A 20,081-nucleotide genomic window follows, 5' to 3' on the forward strand; every position below is an offset into this window, starting at 1 on the left:
ATTGTTTTAAAGAGTAAACAAGATAACAGATCTAAAGCATCCAACCAAGGCCTGGCACACAGCAATCAAACTTAGTTCCTGTTCACCTTTCTTCCTTCACCTGTGGCTAACAGTGGACAAATTACATTCTTCCTTAGGCAGATGAACTACAACCCAAAATTTGTGAACTATTCAACTGTTAAGTATTGTTAAAAAAATTAAGGCATGAGGTGAAGGGAAAGAAAAACTGTGATGGAACTCTACTCACTATGGAAGGGTCAGACAGAGATAACAGTATAAGGCTTCAGAGATATAAGGGGAAAGTGCCACTTCTTATCAACAATCAAAAGCATGAAAGACTCTAAAGTACAAGAATAGAGAGGAGCACTGACTTTCTCACAGCAGAAGGGAAAGGGGGTTCTAAACATTCAGCAAACAGCATTACTGCCAAAATTATTCATAAAGTATATTGTTTTCAAAGTATAATTGTTCTCCTGAAATTTTAATCGTCTTTCATTTTCATATTCATTTATTCTCAAAAGTTGATACTTCTTTCTTTAAAATCAAGTGGTATGCTAGGTGTGGTGGCTCACATCTCTAATGCTAGCACTTTGGGAGGCTGAGATGGGAGGACTGCTTGAGCTCAGGAGTTCGAGACCAGTCTAGGAGCAAAGGGAGACCCCATCTCTACACAAAATAAAAAATTAGCCAGGAGTGGTGGCACTCACTTGTGGACCCAGCTACCAGGGAGGTCGAGGTGGGAGGATTACTTGAGCCTGGGAGGTTAAGGTTGCAGAGAGCTCTGATTGTGCCACTGCAGCCCAGCCTGGGCAACAGAGTAAGACCCTCTCTCTAAAATAGGAAGGGAGAGAGGGAGACAGGGAAACAGGGAGACAGGGAAAGAGGGAGAGAGGGAGAGGGAAGGAAAGTTAAGGAAAGAGGAAAGTTAAGGAAAGGGGAAAGTTAAGGAAAGAGGAAAGGAAAAAGGAAAGGAAAGGAAAAGGGAAAGGAAAGGAAAGGAAAGGGAAAAGGAAAAGGGAAAGGGAATCAAGTGGCTTGCTTACCTTGATAATTTGGGTGTCATCTTTTTCTGACTTTTCATCTTTCATTTTCCAGGCCCTTTCCTTGTCAGGAGTCTGGGATGGAACAGCCTCAACCCACTCATCTTCAGAGCTCTAAGAACATTTAGCATGTAAGTGAAAATCTCAAATTTGCATACTTTGATATAAAAATTCTGTGCTGTTAAGTGGTAGAAATTCAACATCCTAGAAAAAAATTCTTACACTGTATTTCCCCTTTACAAAATGACATTGAAATTTTAAAGAGCCAGGTGCGGTGGCTCACACCTGTTATCTCAGCACTTTGAGAGGCTGAGGCAGGCGTATTACTTGAGGTCAGGAGTACAAGACCAGCCTGGCCAACATGGTGAAACCCGTCTCTACTAAAAATACAAAAAAGTTAGCCAAGCATGGTGGCACACGCCTGTAATCCCAGATACTCAGGAGGCTGAGGCAGGAGAATCACCTGAACCCAGGAGGCGGAGGTTGCAGTGAGCTGAGATCGTGCCACTGCACTCCAGCCTGGGCCACAGAAACTCCATCTCAAAAAAAAAAAAAAAAATTTTTTTTAAAGAAAAAAAGCATATAAACCCACTAGTTTGAGTTAAACCCACAAAACACAACCAAATTATTTTTATTTTCTTATCCATTTATTATCAAGCCAAGAGAAGGCAAAAAAAAAAAAAAAAGCCAAGTAGAGAACACACTTTAGCACAGAGCTTCAGAGACTACCAACATCAAGTAGTTACTCACATCTCTGCTTCACTAGAACAGGGGAAACAACACCCAGGTAAATGAGTTTGCTGTTTGCCCCTAAGTTTCACATTTTGAGATTTCCCTTGATCTAAAACTACAGATAACATTATCTTCTTCAACACCCTCCTGGAGTTTTATACCAATTCCCATATTCTCAGCAAATGATGTCTTCTCTTACCTCATCAAGAAAACTGGGGCCACCTTATCTTCCTACCCACCCCCAACACATTTATGGCTGTCCCTATCCTTATTTCCGGTTAACTCCTCCCGTTTTAAGGCAGATCCTACTCTAAAGGTTTTGATACCAACTCTTTCTGTTCCTCCAGGACCTTGCTCCATCAATTATCTTCTCCTCTCACAGCATCAACCAAAGATCCCTAATGGCCTAGAAATATGCTCAAGCATTTCCCATCCTTTTTTTTTTTTTAAGGAGGGAAGAGGGACCTTCCTTGACCCTATATATTCCTCCTCTAGCAGGAATTAATCTTCCAGCTTCCATTCTAAGATGAATTTCTTGAAAGAGTAGTCTACACGCACTGCCTTCACACTCTCACTGTCATACATTTTCTCAAAACCGTACAATATATCTACTGTCTCCATTAATCTACTGAAACATCTCCAAACTCACCAGTGGCTTCCACTGTGCCAAATTCAACAAAACATTTCAGTCTTCAGCTCTCTAGACCTCTCTGCTCAATACAACTCTGTTGATGACTCACTTTCCTGGCTTCCATGACACCTCTCAGCTCTCCCACTCTTTGTTTCTTCTCCATTTCCTTCATGAACTCTTCCCCCTTTGCTCAGCCCTTAAATATCCATGTTATTTGGGGTTCCATTCTTTGCCCATGAGATTTTTTTAATCTCTAAACATTCCCTTTGGGTCATTAAATCCATTCTGATGGCCTGAACTACAATCAATTGTGCTGATATCTTTCAAATTTGTCTAACCAAAGTTTCACTGACTAATTATCTACCGTAGTTGGAAGGCATGCTAAACTCAGTAAGAATAGAAAATGAAGCCATCATCTTCCTCTAAAAAATCTATTCCTCCTTGTATATTATTGAACTGAGTTATCTGGAACAACCACCCACTTAACCAAGTCAGAAACTCAGGATCGTGTCACCTCACACATTCAAGCCTACCATTTTCATTTCTAAAATATTTATCAAATATACCATACAGTGAATACATGATTACCACAGAAGCCTACCTCTATTCCTGGCCACTACTGATTAGTTCAAAGGTAGGCACCCGACCCAATTCATATCAACCTGAGCCATTCCTCAGGAATCTGAAATCCGGTCTGAATGGGCTTATCTAAAACTAAGAACTGGAAAGGCACTGGAAGAGGCCATTTCTGTCATGAGAAATAGAAATCAGCAAAAAAAATTTTTAAAACTAGAACTCAGGGTAGGGGAAATGAAAAATGGCAAGAAAATTGCAAAAACCATTCACAATTCTAATTCCAGCTATTCTCGAAGCCTAGCTGCATTCCTGCATCTATATGCCCTATGAGAATTTTGTACTCTAATAAGAAACCCTCCTTTTTGCAAAAGCCAGTTTAAATTTAGTTTCTGTTACCTGCAACCAAAATACCAAACCAATATTCTCTTCTTTGATCCTTAAAGTAGCAGCCCTATATCAGATCTTATCTCTCATTTAGACAATTGATTCCAGGAGACCAAATTAGTCTTCTGGACTCCAGTCTTTCCTGCTCCCCTTCTTTCTCCAACCCCTCACCCCAAATACATTTGGAGTAATATAAAGGGAACATCTGACCACTGTACTTCTCTTCCAGGGTTTTCCAGCACAAAGACTGCTAGTTATTCCTCTTCTTTCCTACCAACAGAATCTCATTTTATTTGGAGAAGTAATATACTTCCCATGCTAGAAAGTGAAGCCTTATGATCAAGTGTCCATTTAGATGTAAACAAAAGTATTTTATGGGACTTTCTGGAAGTCAAGTTAAGAAAAAAAGAGCATCCTCTTTCCTGTTATCTGAACTAAGAGGCAATATTGTAAGGATGATGGAAAAGCAAGACAACAGAAGCCTGGGTTCCAGAAGACCATACTAGCCCTAGACTTTCTACCTGACTTATTTCATACAAGAGAAAAATGAACTTCTATATTGTATAATCAATGGCTATTCTGAGATTTTCTAATAAATGCAGCTGAACCTAATTAGATGATACATTCCCTACTGAATAAAGTCAAAGCTCTTGTTTTGCAAGGCCCTATCAATTCTTACAGTTTCATCTCCATTCACCCCCTCCTCTTGTTTTATAATTTAGTACTATCAAATTGCTTATAGTTATATTTACATACATACACACATACTCACATTCATATTATTTCATACTTCCATGTCTCTGCTCTCACAATTCCTTATGCATGAAATGCCAAGCACACCTTTATTTGCCTAATGCTTACTAATCTATCTAGTCTCAATTCAAGCATCATTTTGTCAACAAGTTAGCAAATGAAATCCCTCTTAATACCCTGTACTATCATGGCATCATGTTGGATGGCATGCTAAACTCAGTAACAACAGAAAATAAAGCCATCATCATCTTCTACAAAATCTACTACAAAATCACACTATTAACATTATGTATCTATTTATCCAATTAAGAAATGAGTTTCCCAAAGGTTTTAAAAAAATGTTTTTATATTCCCCATGTCTACAACAGTGTCTGGCAAATAATAAGCATTTGATAAATGCAAGCTGAAATTAAATGAAATGCCTTTTTCTACTCTTTCAATAGCACCAGTCAGAAACTTTAAGCAGTAACCTATACTCATTTTCATAATTATGCACTCACTCACCTTACCACTTCAGCAAAATTAATGCTCCCCATGCTACGACTTCAGTTCTCTTGCTAATTTTAGCTTCTATCTCCATTTTACCTTGAACTCATTAACGATCAAGCTTAATACGCCTCCTGACCTAACACAGCCTTCAGGGCTCTCCTTCTCTTGTGCAGCCTTCAGAATTAACCACACCCCTAATTCTATCTAGTGGTCAAAACCTAGAAGGTGGAACTAAGACAGGAAAGTGCTACCAGCAAAAATCAAGGGACCTTGAGGACTTCTGCTTCTGTCCATGACAAAGTAAATGGCATCAGACTAGAAATATATACAAATTGGAATAAAAATGAACACTACAATCTCTACAGCTTTTTGTCTAAAGGCACATTCTAGACTGTGGCATAGTGGGGTAACCCAAGCAGAACATGAAAACATCACTGAGCCAAGGAAACAGAATTCGAACTCTGTGAAGGCTGAGACAAAGTACAGTTGGGAAGCTACACAGAGAAAGAGTGCCAGAAATCTACTTGAAGGATGCGTGGAGTCTTTAAAGAAAGACCAAGCTGAACATGCTGAGGATGAGAGTCCACAAGGTCAGGCAAAGCAAAATTACCAGGGAGAAAACAATTACCAAAGAGCTGTAAGCAGAACAATCCCCAGAGCTCACAAAGGGCTTGAAGACATTCTAGTTCCTACCATCCAGAATAAAGAAACCTCGCTGAACATCCATGACAATCAGCAGAGAACCCACAAGAGTCATGCCTTAGTAGAAAGGTTAAACCAGCCCTAGAGTAAAGCTATTCTAGATGCACATGAACAAAACTTAAAAACAAGCCTTGAAAAGGATTAAGCTAATTCACAAGTCATTAACTGTCTGCCAAAAGAAAACTCAATACCCTCTAAAGAGGTCAACAAAATCCAGCAGTCACAATATAACTTTCATAAGGTTCAGCATCCAATTAAAAGTTACTAGACATTCAAAGAAGCAAGAAAATGTGACCCATATTCAAGAGAAAAATCATTCTCTTAAAATGATTGAAGAGATAATTGAAACAGAACAGGAAAAAACAAGAGAGAATAAAATAGCAAACCAAGACTATAACACAGCTATCATAAATATGTTCAGGAAAGGGAAAATGTAAACATAATGAGGAGATAAACTGAAAAACATTAAAAAGATCCAAACAAAACTTCTAATGACAAAAAAAGATAAAATAAAGTAACAGTGCCTGAAATGAAAATGTCACTGGATAGCGATAACAGTAAGCTAGACACAGCAAAAGAAAAGGCCAGTGGGCCAGGCACAGTGGTTCACGCCTGTAATCCCAGCACTCTGGGAGGCTGAGGCAGGCAGATCACGAGATCAGAAGATGGAGACCATCCTGGTCAACATGGTGAAACCCCGTCTCTACCAAAAATACAAAAAATTAGCTGGGCATGGTGGCAGGCACCTGTAATCCCAGCTACTTGGGAAGCTGAGGGATGAGAATCACTTCAACCCAGGATGTGGAGGTTGCAGTGAGCTGAGATCGTGCCACTATACTCCAGCCTGGCAACAGAGTGAGACTCCATCTCAAAAAAAAAAAGAAAAGAAAAGAAAAGAAAAAAAAACCCAGTGAACCTGAAGCTCATGACATAGCAATAAAATATACCCAACCCAAAGCACAGAAAGGAAAAAGGCTAAAAAGAAAGTGAACACAGGCTCATCAACCTGTGAGACATTATTTTAAGGAGACTACCAAAATGAGAAGGAACAGAAAAAAACACTTCGGAAAAAATACCCTGAAAGTTTCATATTTGATGGAAACTGTAAACTCACAAATCAAAGCAGCACAATGAACCTAAGGCAGATGCTACACTCTGAATGTTTGTGTCCCCCACCAAATTCTTATGTTGAGATCCTGACCCCCAAGACGATGACAGTAGGAGGTAAGGCCTTTGGGAGATGACTGGGAATGGGATTAGTGCCCTTATAAAACATAGCCCAAGAGCACTCTGCCACATGAGGTTAGACTGAGAAGACAGCCATCTATGGGGAACTGAACCCTCAACAGACACAAAATCTGCCAGCACCTTGATTTTAGACTTTCTAGCAGCCTCCCAAACTGTGAGACGTAAGTTTCTGTCACTTATAATCCACCCAGTTTGTTTTGGAATAGCAGCGCAAATGAACTAAGACAGCAGAATAAACACAAAGAAATCAACACCAAGACATATCACAATTGAGTCACTGAAAAATAATGATGAAAAAGAAGCCCTAAAAGCATCCAGAATAAAAAGGCACATTATATACAGAGAAAAAAAGATTAAAATGACTACAGAATTCTCAATATGTACAATGCAAACCAGAAGACAATGGAATGACATTTTACAGTGCAAAAAAAAAAAAAAAAAAAAAGACAACACTATAAACCTAAAATTCTGTGTCTAGCAAAGTATCTGAAAAATGAAGATTGCTAGTAAGAACTTCTGAGTTTGTGGTAAAAGAAAAAAATAAAGACTGAAGATGAAATAAAAGAAATCTTCAAACAAAAGCTGAGAGAATTCAATGTCTGCAAATCTATATTATAATACACATTAATGGAAGTTCTACAGACAAAAGGAAAATGGTATTAGACAGAAATTCAGACCTACATAAAATAATAAAGAATATCAGAGATGATAAATCTGTGGGTAAATATAAAAGACTTTTTTCACGTGTGTAACTTATTTAAAAGATAACTGACTAAAGTAAAAATAAAAAGAATGACATTAAAAATTATAAACAATGTGAGTTTATAACAAATGTAGAAGTAAAATATATGACAACAATAGCAAAAAATATAGTAGGAGAAAATGGAATATATTTTGGAGAAGGTCTAATTATAAAAGTAAAATTATATATTATTTGAAAGTTGAGTATGGTAAGTTAAAATATGCATAAGACTTAAAGCAGTCATTAAAAATAAATAAGGTATACCTAATAAGCCTATAGCAGAGATGAAATGGAATGCTAAAAAACACTCCAAAAGAAGGCAGGAAAAGGAAGGAACAAACGAAAAAAGAACAAACAAAAAATAGATATGGAATAACAAGATGGTAGACTTAAACTCATCCATAACAATTATTACATTAAACATAAATACTCCAAACCAGTACTATTCAACAGAATTTTTCTATACCTATACTGTCCAATATAGTAGCCACATAAATTTGGCTGATATAATTTTAATGAATTTTAATTAAAAATTTAAAAGCCATATACAGCTACCAGATTAGAGAGCACAAAAAACACCTAATTGCAAAGTAAGAGCTGTGAGCCGAGACTGCACCACTGCACTTCAGCCTGGGTGACAATGTGAGACACCATCTCAAAAAAAAAAAAAAAAAGAGGCCAGGTGCAGTGGCTCACATTTGTAATCCCAGCACTTTGGGAGCCGAAGGTGGGAGGATTGCTTAAGGCCAAGAATTTGAGATCAGCCTGGGCAACACGGCAAAACCATCTCTCTACAAAATATATATAGATCATAGGCTAAAATATAAAATGTCTCAAAAACGTTTTAAAAACTGAAATTATACAGAGTATAACAAAATAATAATGAAATCCAAAGTCAATAACCAAAAAAACCTAATAAAATCCACAAATATCTGGAAATGTTAAAACTCATATATACTTAAAACTCATATTCCAGACGTTGTAGTGCACCCCTGTAGTCCCAGCTTTCACCAGGCTGAGGTGGGAGGGTCACTTCAGCCTGAGGGGTTGAAGCTGCAGTGATCTACTGCACTCCAGCCTGGGCAACAAAGCAAGACTCTGTTAATCAATCAATAAAATAAAAAAGAAGAAATTGATAGGCTAGCTAAAAAAAGCAAGACCCAATTACACACTGCTTACAAGAAATACACTTTCAATATATAAAAAAGATACATTAAAACTAAAAAAATTTCGAAAAGACGATGAAAACACACAAAGAAAGAAAACTGAAGAGGCTTTATTAATATGAGACACAACAGACTTCAGACAAGAGTATTACCAAAGATAGAGGAAAACTTCATAACAGTCAATTCGTCAAGGTGCCGTCTATGTACCTAACAAAGCTTCAAAATACGTAAGGCAAAAACTGACAAAACTGAAAGCAGAAGTAGGTAAAACCCACAAAACAATTAAGAGATTTCAATACTATTTTCTCAGTAACTGACTGAACAGGTGAACAGAAAATCATTAACACTAAACTTACTGGTATAAATCAACTTTCCCTAATTGACATTTATAAAACACTATACCTAACAACGGCAGAATACATACTCATTTCAAATACATATGGAATTTTCACCAAGAAAGATAATAGGCTAGAAAATAAAATGTCTCAAAAAACTTTTTAAAAACTGAAATTATACAGAGTATAATAAAATAATTAAATTCAAAGTCAATAACCCAAAAGAAGACTAGTAAAATCAAATAGTTGGAAGTTTAAAAACTCATATATATCCATGAGTAAGAAAAAGTGAAGTAAAAAATATTTTGGATGGGACAGCAATGAAAATATAACATCAAAGTTTCATAGAGATACAACAATGCTAAGAGAAAAATTCATAAAATAAACACACATTAGAAAAGAAGATATCGAATCAATGGCGATGCATTCATCTTAGAAAGTTAGAAAAAAAAGAGCAAATTAAACACAAAATGAGTATTCACAAAGAATAAATATAGTTTAAATCAATGAAATAGAAAACACAACCAGAGAAAATTCAAGGAAACTAAAAGGCAATAAATAAAGATTAATAGAACTGATAAGCCTCAAGATAGACTGATGGAGGAAACAAAGAGAAAATAGAAATTACCAAAATCAGTAATGAAACAGGGGATGTCACTGTGGATTCCGTAAACATTAAAAGAACAAAGGAAATATTACAAACAACTTTATGACAATAAATTCGACAATTTCTATGGAATAAATTCCCAGAAAAACCGAAATTACTAAAACTAACTCAAGAATAAATAGAAAACATTTAACACACCTATTAAAGGAATTAACTCTGTGGTTAAACCCATTCCACAAAGAAACTCCAGGACCAAACAGTTTCACTGGCAAATTTTAACACTTACTGATGCAAAAAAAGCACTTACTGAATTCAATACTCATTCAAGATACAAACTCTCAGAAAACTAGAAATAGAATGGCATTTCCTTAATCTGAAAGGGCATGCATGAAAGTCCCACAGCAGACATCATGCTTAAATGTAAAAACCTGAATGCTTTCCACCTAAGATAAGGAACAAGGCAATCATGTCCACTCTCACCACTTCCATTCAACACTATTTTTAAGTCCTAGCTACTGAAATAAGGCAACAAAAATTAACAAAACAGGCACAGAGATTGAAAAGAAAAAAGTAAAAGTCTTCTTCACACATGACATACCATTTACCTAGAAATCCTAAGAAATCTAAAAAAGCTGCTAACACTAGTATTAGTAATATTAACAAGGTGACAAGACGCAAGGTAAATACATCAAAAGCAGTTTTTTTCATTTTTCTTTTTTTTCTGACCCTAATGTTTCAAAATCACTTCTATAATTATATACTAGCTGTAAACACATTCATTTTAAAATTCCATTTACAATAGCACTTCCAGAAAACAAAATAGAAAGAAATACAACAAACGAAATGTAAGACCTCTACACTAAAAACTTCAGAATATTTTGAGAAAAATCAAAGAAGACATAAATGGATAGAGAGATGTACCAATGTGCATAATGGATTGAAAGAATATTTTAACATATCTATCTCCCAAAATTCCTTCCAATAGGGAAAATTCAGCCTTTTCAACAAATGATGCTAGTAAAACTGGAAATCCATGTGGGAAAAAAATAAACTGACACTACATAACATAAATTAAAAATATTAATGGATTATAAATAAGCAAAAAAGCCAAAGCTATAAAACTTTCAGGGAAAAAAATAGGAGGCCAAGCAGGGTGGTTCACACCTGTAATCCCAGCACTTTGGAAGACTGAGGCAGGAGATCACTAGAGCCCAGGGGTTCGAGACCAGCCTTGGCAACATCATAAGACTCTATGTCTACAAAAACAACTTTTTGTACTACATCTGTAGTCTTAGCTAATTGGGCTGCTAAGGCAGCAGGACTGCTTGAGCCCACGAGTTTGAGGCTGCAGTGAGCCATGATGGTGCCACTGCACTCCAATCTGTGCAACACAGTGAGGCTCTATCTCTAAAATAAAAAAAAATTAAAAAAAAAAATTTAGTAATAGCATAAACACAGGAGAAATCACAATCTTCAGGTGTGCAAAAATTAGGATACCAGAAGCACTAAGAAAAAATGATGAAAAACAAAAAAGAAAATATTTAATAAATCAGATTTCATAAAGGAAGACACAGAATGCCCCATGGGGACTTAAAATGATGCTCTACATCCTTTTTCTTCAGGGAAATACCACACGATATAACACACAGTAGAACAGCTAAAAATTACTAAGACTGACAATACCAAGTACTAGCAAGGATGTGGAATTCCTCGGTGACTCCTAGTGCTACAACGGCCTCAGAGCAAATGGACAGGCGGTGGGGAGGGGCAACTGGGGTAGCTAAGGGAGTGTTTGCACCACCTCTCCCCCAACCCCAGGCTGCACAACGTGCAGCTCCAAAAGAGACCCTGTTCTTCTGCTTGAGGAGAGGAGACAGAAGAGTAGAGGACTCCGTCTTGCATCTTAGATACCAGCTCAGCCATAGCTGGCATCCACTAAAGAGACCTTAGGCCCTGAATAACCAGCGCCAATAACCAAGTACTACATTGTGGCGTTCACTGTGAACATGAGACTTGCTGGATTCAGGTGAGCCTCAGCACATTCCTAGCTGTGATGGCTATGGGGAGAGCCTCCTTCTGCTTGAGAAAAGTAAAGCGGGCTTTGTCTTGCACCTTAGGTACCAGCTCAGCCGTAGGGTGGTAGAACACCAAGAGGGATCTTGGGGTCCCCAGCCCAAGTCCTTGGTTCTTGGATGGCATTTCTGGATCTGCCCAGGGGCGACCCACTGCCCTAAAGGCTGAATCCCAGGCCAGGCAGCTGACTGAAGACTTCTCGGGCCTTACGGGAACATCAGTGGTAGCCTGCCAGTACTACCTGTGGGTCTATGGCGATGGCTACCCCCTCTGCCTGTGAAAAGGGGAGGGAAGAGTGGGAAGAACTGCCATTCATGGGTTGAATGCCAGCTCAGCCACAGTTCAACGGAACACCAGGCACACTTCTAAGGTTTTTGACGCCAGTACCTGGGTCCCTGATGGCACCTCTGTATCCACCTCAGGCCTGGGGGAACTTGCCACCCTGAAGGGAAAGACACAGGCCTGGCTGGCTTCACCACCTGCTCACTGCAGAGCCCCAGGGCCTTGAGTGAACACAGGCTGTAGCCAGGTAATTGTTATAGCAGGCCTTGGGCAAGATCCAGTGCTGTGCTTAGCAATAATTCCCAAATCACATCCCTATCCTCTTAAGCTTTCTCTGAAATTCAAGATCAATATTTCCAATATTTCCTGGACATCTCCAAGTAGATGTCTCCCAGATATTTTCATATCATAACTAGTAATTATCTTTTTTAAGTTTTCTTGTATTTTAAGTTCCCATAAGTTATACATTCAAATACAATGTTCTCAAATAGCTGCTTTGATTAATTTTAGTACATACTTACTGATGAGCTATCAGATGACTCATTGTTTTTTTCATACTTCTGTTTCTTGCTCTTTTTTTTCTTCTCTTTCTTTGCTTTTTTTAAATGCTTGTTTTTCTTCTTTTTCTTCACAGAGTGTTCCTACAATCATTTTGAACAGGCAAGAAAAGAATTTAATTTCATCTTAATTTAAAAGGATATATTTTGAGAGAAAAAAATCCACATTCTAAAAAACTTTAAATCTTTGATGAAATAAGACCAAGAATATGTCTAAATAAATAAAATATTTCAGGAAATCTTAACACACTTTCTATAATATATGCACTATCAATAAATCATATAACTGAGCCTTCTTACCAGAAAAATACTGGGAAAATTTTGGCTTTATTTGTAGATTTATGTGACAAATATAATCAAATACATATATACACAAACATGTATACATATGCATCTATATACACACAAACACATATACATATAATATCCCTCTATGGTCCCCCCCAAAATTTTACACAAGACTATTAGGCCATAAAAAATATAACAAGATAGCACAAACTAAAATTATAGGAAGAGGCGAGGGGAAGGAGCAGGGATAGGGAAAGGGAAGATGTTGATCAAAGGATACAAAGTTTTCATGACACTAGAAATAAGTTTTAGTGATCTATTACTCATGACCAGTTAATAATAATGTATTGTCTATTTCAAAACCATTGAAGAATAGACTTTTAATGTTCTCACCACAAAAAAATAAGTTGATGAGGTGATGGATGTGTTCATTAGCTTGACTGAATCTTTCTATAATGTATACATAGATCAAACCATCACATGTACCCCATAAATTTACACAATTATTTGTCAATTAAAAATAATTTTTTAAAAAATTATAGGAAAACAGACTTGAGACCTAAAAAAATAAGATACAATAAATACATAAAGCTTAAAATGCATAAATTTTTAGGCCTATAAGCTTGCTATAGTGGGCCAGAAATTTGAAGCTAAGTCTTCTACTAGCCAACTCAAACAACAAATTTTGAGTCATAATGTCCAAAATATTACAATATCTTCCTTCTGCCAAAGAAATGAAACTATTCAGCAATGCCAACTATGTGACTGATATTCTGTAACTCATGAAAACATTCTATAAAATTATTCCTCCAATATTAACTTGAATAAGTGCAAAAAAGGACAGATACCCTTACATCAAGTAAACCTGTTAGTATTCACCTGTGAGAATTGTTCGAGTCGCTCATTCACATCAGGTAGCATCCATGTATCCTCACCCCGAAGTCGCTTAAGTTCTTTACGCCTTTCTTCTTTTTCAAAATTGGCTTTGGCCTACAACCAAAAAAAAATAAAAAAGACAAACTAGCAATTGATCCAACTGCTTTTCACAAAAAAAGGAAAACAAAAACCTCTGGCATTTTTATATAAAAACATTAACTCATGAATGAATGTCTATTCCTTGCCAGGAATTTGCTTCTCCAGTGTGAAAAAAAAAAAAACATTAAAAAACAAAACAAAGCAAAAATCTCTCCTTCTGCATTTCCAATCTCCAGTGATTTGAGTTACCAAGCAGAGAGAATCGAGGGACTGAGTTCATGTCCTCCCCTCTCTCCCCTACCTCAATATGACTTGGAATCCCTTTTCCCTTCACCATTCCCATGCCTTACACTTGCACTTTTGCAACAGTTAGACCTCCATGCCTTCAATATGCAATGCCTGTACCCCAATACTCAGCCCCCAAAATGCTTCAGGAAGAATCATCTTTGTAGAAAAAAAAGATCATACTGGTAATTTTTATTCATTCTTCAAACAGTCAAACAAAGCAAGTTTTTCCTAGGAAATCATTCCTACCCTCCCTTTCTTTCCCTGTAATTCCAAAGCTGAATTTGATCCTTTTCAAATTACACGCATACCTCTACTATAAGATTTATCTCAGCTTACGAACCTTACTCCCTCCAAAAAATGCTTGAAATACCAAAAAGGATGACTTATAAATATATATGTGTGTGTGTATATATATGTGTGTGTGTGTGTATATATACACACATTACATATGTCGAAATTAGGAAACAATACCAACATTTTACCTATCCAAGATTAATCGCCCATTCTTCCGCTTTAAAATCTGGCTGTAGTCATTTTCTCTTTAGAGTCTCCTCTCCCTCTTCTCTGCTGGCTCCTACTCATTTGCATTTAAGCTGGTTTAAAACTCTTCCAACTTAAATTTAAAAAAAAAAAAAAAGAAAACCCTCACTGAACTCTCTCTTGCTCTCCAACTACAACTTTTCTCTTTCATTGCCACATTTCTTACATATTGAATAGATTGTCAGATAATTCAGTAGTTTACTTTCTCCATTCTTTGTATGTTACCTCTATGTATTTGAAGTTTAGAGAGAAATACAATGTTTCGCGATCTTTTGTGAGAGGCTAAATATACTGAGATTCGTATTAACTTTTGTTTGGATTGGTAAGAGCTTACAGTAAGTCTGGAATTGATACTAATAGAGACAGGAGAAGGAAATGTCAAACTGAGTATATTTAAGTGTGCCTTGTATGTGTTCCTGAAAAAGGAAAATTTCATTTCAGATACGGTAGTAGCAATGGCTGAGGCTGCAAGACATGCTGGCAGAGTCCTTAAAAGCCGCAGGGGACCTATGAAGTGTGCAGTCCGAGTGATAGAAATATAAAGAATGGATAACTTAAAAGGTAAAGAAACTTGGGGAAAAAAAGATCTCCCTGAAAAGAGAATGAGCATCTAGCACCTGCCAGAACATCTAAAAAACCGGTAGCTACAAAAGGGTTTACCGGAATTGCAAAGGGAGACCTCACCCAAATTAAGGTGAGATTCCGTACTGACGAGGTGAGGGAAGGGATGGGTGGGCTAGCTTAAGGGAACCCTCAACTCCCACAACGCTAAATAACTACAAAGGCCTCAAAACAGAGGTACCTGGCGCAACACCTCGGCCCTGGCATTTCGGGTCTGTTCCTTCCGCTCTTCGATACTCTTCGCACTTTCAAATCTACCACTAGCAGCCGCCATACTTGTTGCCATCGTAAAGCTAAGAAGCCGTAGGGAAATTCTAGTTTACGACGGTCGTAATTTAATAAACAAACCGGGACTTCCGGACCCGAGGAAGGAGGAGCACTGCTCCACCAACGGGGCATGCGCATATCTGAGGGCTTTTAGGGTTGGGATTACTGCACCCCGGGTTTTAAAGACCCCAAGAATCGTGGAGGGTTTAATTCTTTCGGGTGCTGGGTTCGACTGTGAGCAGGATTAATACCCGAATACATTTATTATGTACTTTGCACTATATTAACAGCTTTCTCACCGATTTCGTCTTTAAATCGCCTAAGTTGCAAGCTCCTGGAAGTTAAGTTGGTACCTCTCCAAAGTTTTCTAAGTACCCTTTGTCGCCATAGCATCGTTTCCCTGTGCTGGAGGAATGGAATGAAGGGAGGCTACCAGAAACGTAGTGGAAGCGGGCAGGAAGGGCAGAATTGCTTTGAAGATTCAGTGTTTTGTTTTCGTGGGTTTTATTTAATGTATGAAACACTCGTGAATTTTGCATTGCACTTCACAATTTATCCGTGCTCACTTAAGTTGTTAGAAGTTTACATTATATTTTTTCCTCTGACCTGATATGATTTACTCATACTTATCCGTCCAAGCATTTTTCATTACGATGGGCAATTACTTATTTGTGTGGGGATTTCTTTGTTTTGTTTTACGGATGTATTGCCCAAACATGAAACTTCTAAGTTCAGAAGAATAAGACATCCTAAAGTGATGAAATGCTTTGAGAATAAAAGACACTAAGCTTGGCCGGGCGTGGTGGCTCACACCTGTAATCCCAGCACTTTGGGAGGTCACGGCGGGCGGATCACCTAAGGTCGGGAGTTCGAGACCAGTCTGACCAACATGGGGAAACCCCTTCTCTACTAAAAATACAAAAATTAACTGGGCGTGGTGGCGGGCACCTGTAATGCCAGCTACTTAGGGGGGCTGAGGCAGGAGAATCGCTAGAACCCGGGAGGCGGAGGTTGCGGTGAGCCGAGATGGTGCCATTGCACTCCAGCCTGGGCAAGAAGAGCAAAACTCCGTCTCCAAAAAAAAAAAAGACACTAAGCTTACATTTATAATTATAAAGAAGAGGGCTGGGGAATTAATTATAAACGGTACCTTAAAGACGCTAAAAATAGGTAACATAAACCAGGTTAAGGTGAATACTCTTTCTCTTCAGGTTTCATAAAATTTAATGTGTGTTTGCAAGAAGCTTTCCAAGAGTTTCACATTCACTACCATTCTATGACAGTCTGAATCTTGAGCACCCAATGCTTACTTGTTTGACATGCAATAAAAAGTATTCATTTTATTTTAAAATGTAATTTACTAATTGACCTTGTAATATTTAATCAACGGACTACATTAACTGATTTTTGTCATAACTAGCATCAACGTCTTTTCAGATTCTCTTGGAATGCAGAAAAACCATTTCACTGTTTTGCATCAATTCAATAAAAATAAACTGATTATATTAGAAACGTGTGTTTTAATCAGTTCAGGCTGCTATAACAAAAATATTATAGAATGGATGGCTTATAAATAACAAACAAGTAATTCTCACAGTTTCAGAGGCTGGAAAATATCAAGGTGTTGGGCGATTTGCTGCCTGGTGAAGGTGTGTCCTGGTTCCTAGAGGGCAGTACTTTTGCTGTGTCTCATATGGCGGAAAGGGAGAGGGATCTCTCTAGAACTTCTTTTTATAGGAATTCATGAGGGTGCTGCCCTCATGACCTAATCACCTCCCAGAGTCCCTACTTCCATATACCAACACATTGGGAATTAGGTTTCAACATAAGAATTTTGGGGAAACAAGCATTCAGTCTAGAGCAACGTGCCGAGTTATATGAAGAAAACTTTAAAATTTTGCATAAGCTCCCCAAAAAGACTAGAATAAATGGAGAGGTATGCTATGTGCTTAAAGAAGACAACATCATAAAAAATCATTTCTCTATAAATTAATTTGTAAATACCATGCAGTACAAATAAAATTACCCCCCAAAAATGTTGGGGTTAGAGAGGGGAACTAGATATGTTAAAATAGAAAAAAAAAAGAAAAGAAAAGAAAGAAAAAGCAGATTATTTTGGCTAGTTTTGCATTTGGCCCCACCTAATGCAAATCCAGTCACATGGCTTAATCAAATAAAGGGTAACGTAACAAGGAGCCTAAAGTAGCTGGTCCAGGTTTGGTGCAATTGCTGAAGGAGCCAAATTGTTTCTCCTTTTTTGCTTTGTTGCAGTCTGTGACTTAAGTCTATGTTGTCACAAGCAGAGTATCACGTTCTTTCACATCCGTTCATGGCATCTGATAAACAAGAATAAAGAGAATGGACAAAGGGTAAACAGTGAATCCTAGCTAAGCTGGCCTCATTTTTAATTAGAAAAATGATGGCTTTTCCTAAAACCTAGTTCAGTTTCTTTCATTTAAATCTTATGATCCAGAAATAGGTCAGATGATCACAATTAACTACAAAAGTTTCAAGAAGATTGCAGGATAGTTGTGTTATAGAATGTCACTCAACTCGGTTTGTCGGAGGTTCTTTTGTGATTAAATTCAAGTTAGGCCTCTTAAGCAGGACTGTCACAGAAGTGAGGTGGTCTTACTGCATCCTGTTGGGTAGCTCATAATTTCTATTTGTTCCATTACTGGTGGTGTTAATTCTGATCGTTTAAATGAAGTGGCATTTGCCAAACTTCTCTGCTGTAAAGTACCTCTTTTCCTTCTACAATTAATAAGTATTTTGTGAAGTTGGTTCTTTGAAACTATGTAAATTATGTACCAAATTTTCAAGTTATTTATTTTTATATAATATGGATTCATAATTTCTCAGTGGATTCCTGTTTTTGTTCAGTGGCATAAAAATTAGTTATCAGTATTTTGATCCTCAAATTGGTCCAGGTTAGGCCAATGAGAGCCCTTTCAAATTGGTTTCTGTGTCCTTTAGACATGTACCCACATTCTTTATATATATACGCACACTATATATATATACTTTATATATATACACACACTATATATACTTTATATATATACACACACTATATATATACTTTATATATATACACTATATATACTTTATATATATACTTTATATATATACACTATATATACTTTATATATATACTTTATATATATATACTATATATATACTTTATATACACACATATATACTTTAAGTTCTGGCATACATGTGCAGAACATGCTGGTTTGTTACATAGGAATACACCTGCCATGGTGGTGTGCTGCACCCATCAACCTGTCATCTACATTAGGTATTTCTCCTAATGCTATCCCTCCCCAGCCCCCACCCCCTGACAGACCCCAGTGTGTGATGTTCCCTTCCCTGTGTCCATGTGTTCTCATTGTTCAACTCCCAGTTATGAGTGAGAACATGCAGTGTTTGGTTTTCTGTTCTTGTGTTAGTTTGCTGAGAATGATGGTTTCCAGCTTCATTCATGTCCCTCCAAAGGACATGAACTCATCCTTTTTTATGGCTGTGTAGTATTTCATGGTGTATGTGTGCCACATTTTCTTAATCCAGTCTATCATTGATGGGCATTTGGGTTGGTTCCAAGTCTTTGCTATTGTGAACAGTGTAGCAATAAACATATGTGTGCATGTGTCTTTATAGTAGAATTATTTATAATCCTTTGGTTATATACCCAGTAATGGTATTGCTGGGACAAATGATATTTCTGGTTCTAGATCCTTGAGGAATCGCCACACTGTCTTCCACAATGGCTGAGCTAATTTACAGTCCCACCAACAGTGTAAACTTGTTCCTATTTCTTTACATCCTCTCCAGCATCTGTTGTTTCCTGGCTTTTTAATGATCCCTATTCTAATTGCAGTGAGATGGTATCTCATTGTGGTTTTATTGGCATTTCTCTAATGAGTAGTGAAGATGAGCTTTTTTTCATATGTTTGTTGGCTGCATAAATGTCTTCTTTTCAGAAGTGTCTGTTCATATCCTTTGCCCACTTTGTGGTGGGGTTGTTTTTTTCTTGTAAATTTGCTTAAGTTCTTTGCAGATTCTGGATATTAGCCCTTTGCCAAATGGATAGATGGCAAAAATTTTCTCCCATTCTCTAGGCTGCCTGTTCACTCTGGTGATAGTTTCTTTTGTTGTACAGAAGCTCTTTAATTAGATCTGATTTGTCTATTTTGGCTTTTGTTGCCATTGCTTTCAGTGTTTTAGTCATGAGGTCTTTGCCCAAGCCTATGTCCTGAATGGTATTGCCTAGGTTTTCTTCTAGGTTTTTTATGGTTTTAGGTCTTATGTTTAAGTCTTCAATCCATCTTGAATTAATTTTTTTATACGGTGTAACAAAGGGATCCAGTTTCAGTTTTCTGCACATGGCTAGCCAGATTTCCCAACACCATTTATTTATTTATTTATTTTGTATTATACCTTAAGTTCTAGGGTACATGTGCACAACATGCAAGTTTGTTACATATGTATATGTGTGCCATGTTGGTGTGCTGCACCCATTAACTCATCATTTACATTAGGTATATCTCCTAATGCTATCCCTGCCCACTCCCCCAACCCCACGATAGGCCCCGGTGTGTGATGTTCCCCTTCCTGTGTCCAAGTGATCTCATTGTTCAATTTCCCCCTATAAGTGTGAACATGCGGTGTTCGATTTTTCTGCCCTTACGATAGTTTGCTGAGAAAGATGGTTTCCAGCTTCAGCCATGTCCCTCCAAAGGACATGAACTCATCCTTTTTCATGGCTGCGTAGTATTCCAT

General features: G+C 37.4%; 1 protein-coding gene across 9 annotated transcripts in view; it reads right to left on the reverse strand.

The window, feature by feature from the left end:
* The window catches only part of CWF19L2 (CWF19 like cell cycle control factor 2), a 166,228-nt gene extending 150,904 nt beyond the window's left edge, over window positions 1–15,324 (reverse strand). For 8 of the 9 annotated variants that reach the window (XR_012423663.1, XR_012423665.1, XR_010580985.2 and 5 more), the window contains exons 1-4: window positions 15,211–15,324; window positions 13,485–13,595; window positions 12,282–12,401; window positions 1,044–1,154 (exon numbers count right to left, since the gene is read on the reverse strand). Coding sequence is in view for 3 of the 9 variants with exons in the window: in XM_074015143.1 (XP_073871244.1) it covers window positions 1,044–1,154; window positions 12,282–12,401; window positions 13,485–13,595; window positions 15,211–15,315 (447 nt within the window). In the remaining 6 variants the exon portion in view is untranslated. Of the gene's footprint in view, window positions 1–1,043; window positions 1,155–12,281; window positions 12,402–13,484; window positions 13,596–14,350 lie in introns of all 9 variants that reach the window. The other variant, XM_074015144.1, reaches the window with a different exon arrangement.
* Between the last annotated feature and the right edge of the window lie 4,757 nt (window positions 15,325–20,081).

This window comes from Macaca fascicularis, chromosome 14 (genome assembly GCF_037993035.2).
Source record: "Macaca fascicularis isolate 582-1 chromosome 14, T2T-MFA8v1.1".
In the NCBI taxonomy this organism is placed as follows: domain Eukaryota; kingdom Metazoa; phylum Chordata; class Mammalia; order Primates; family Cercopithecidae; genus Macaca; species Macaca fascicularis.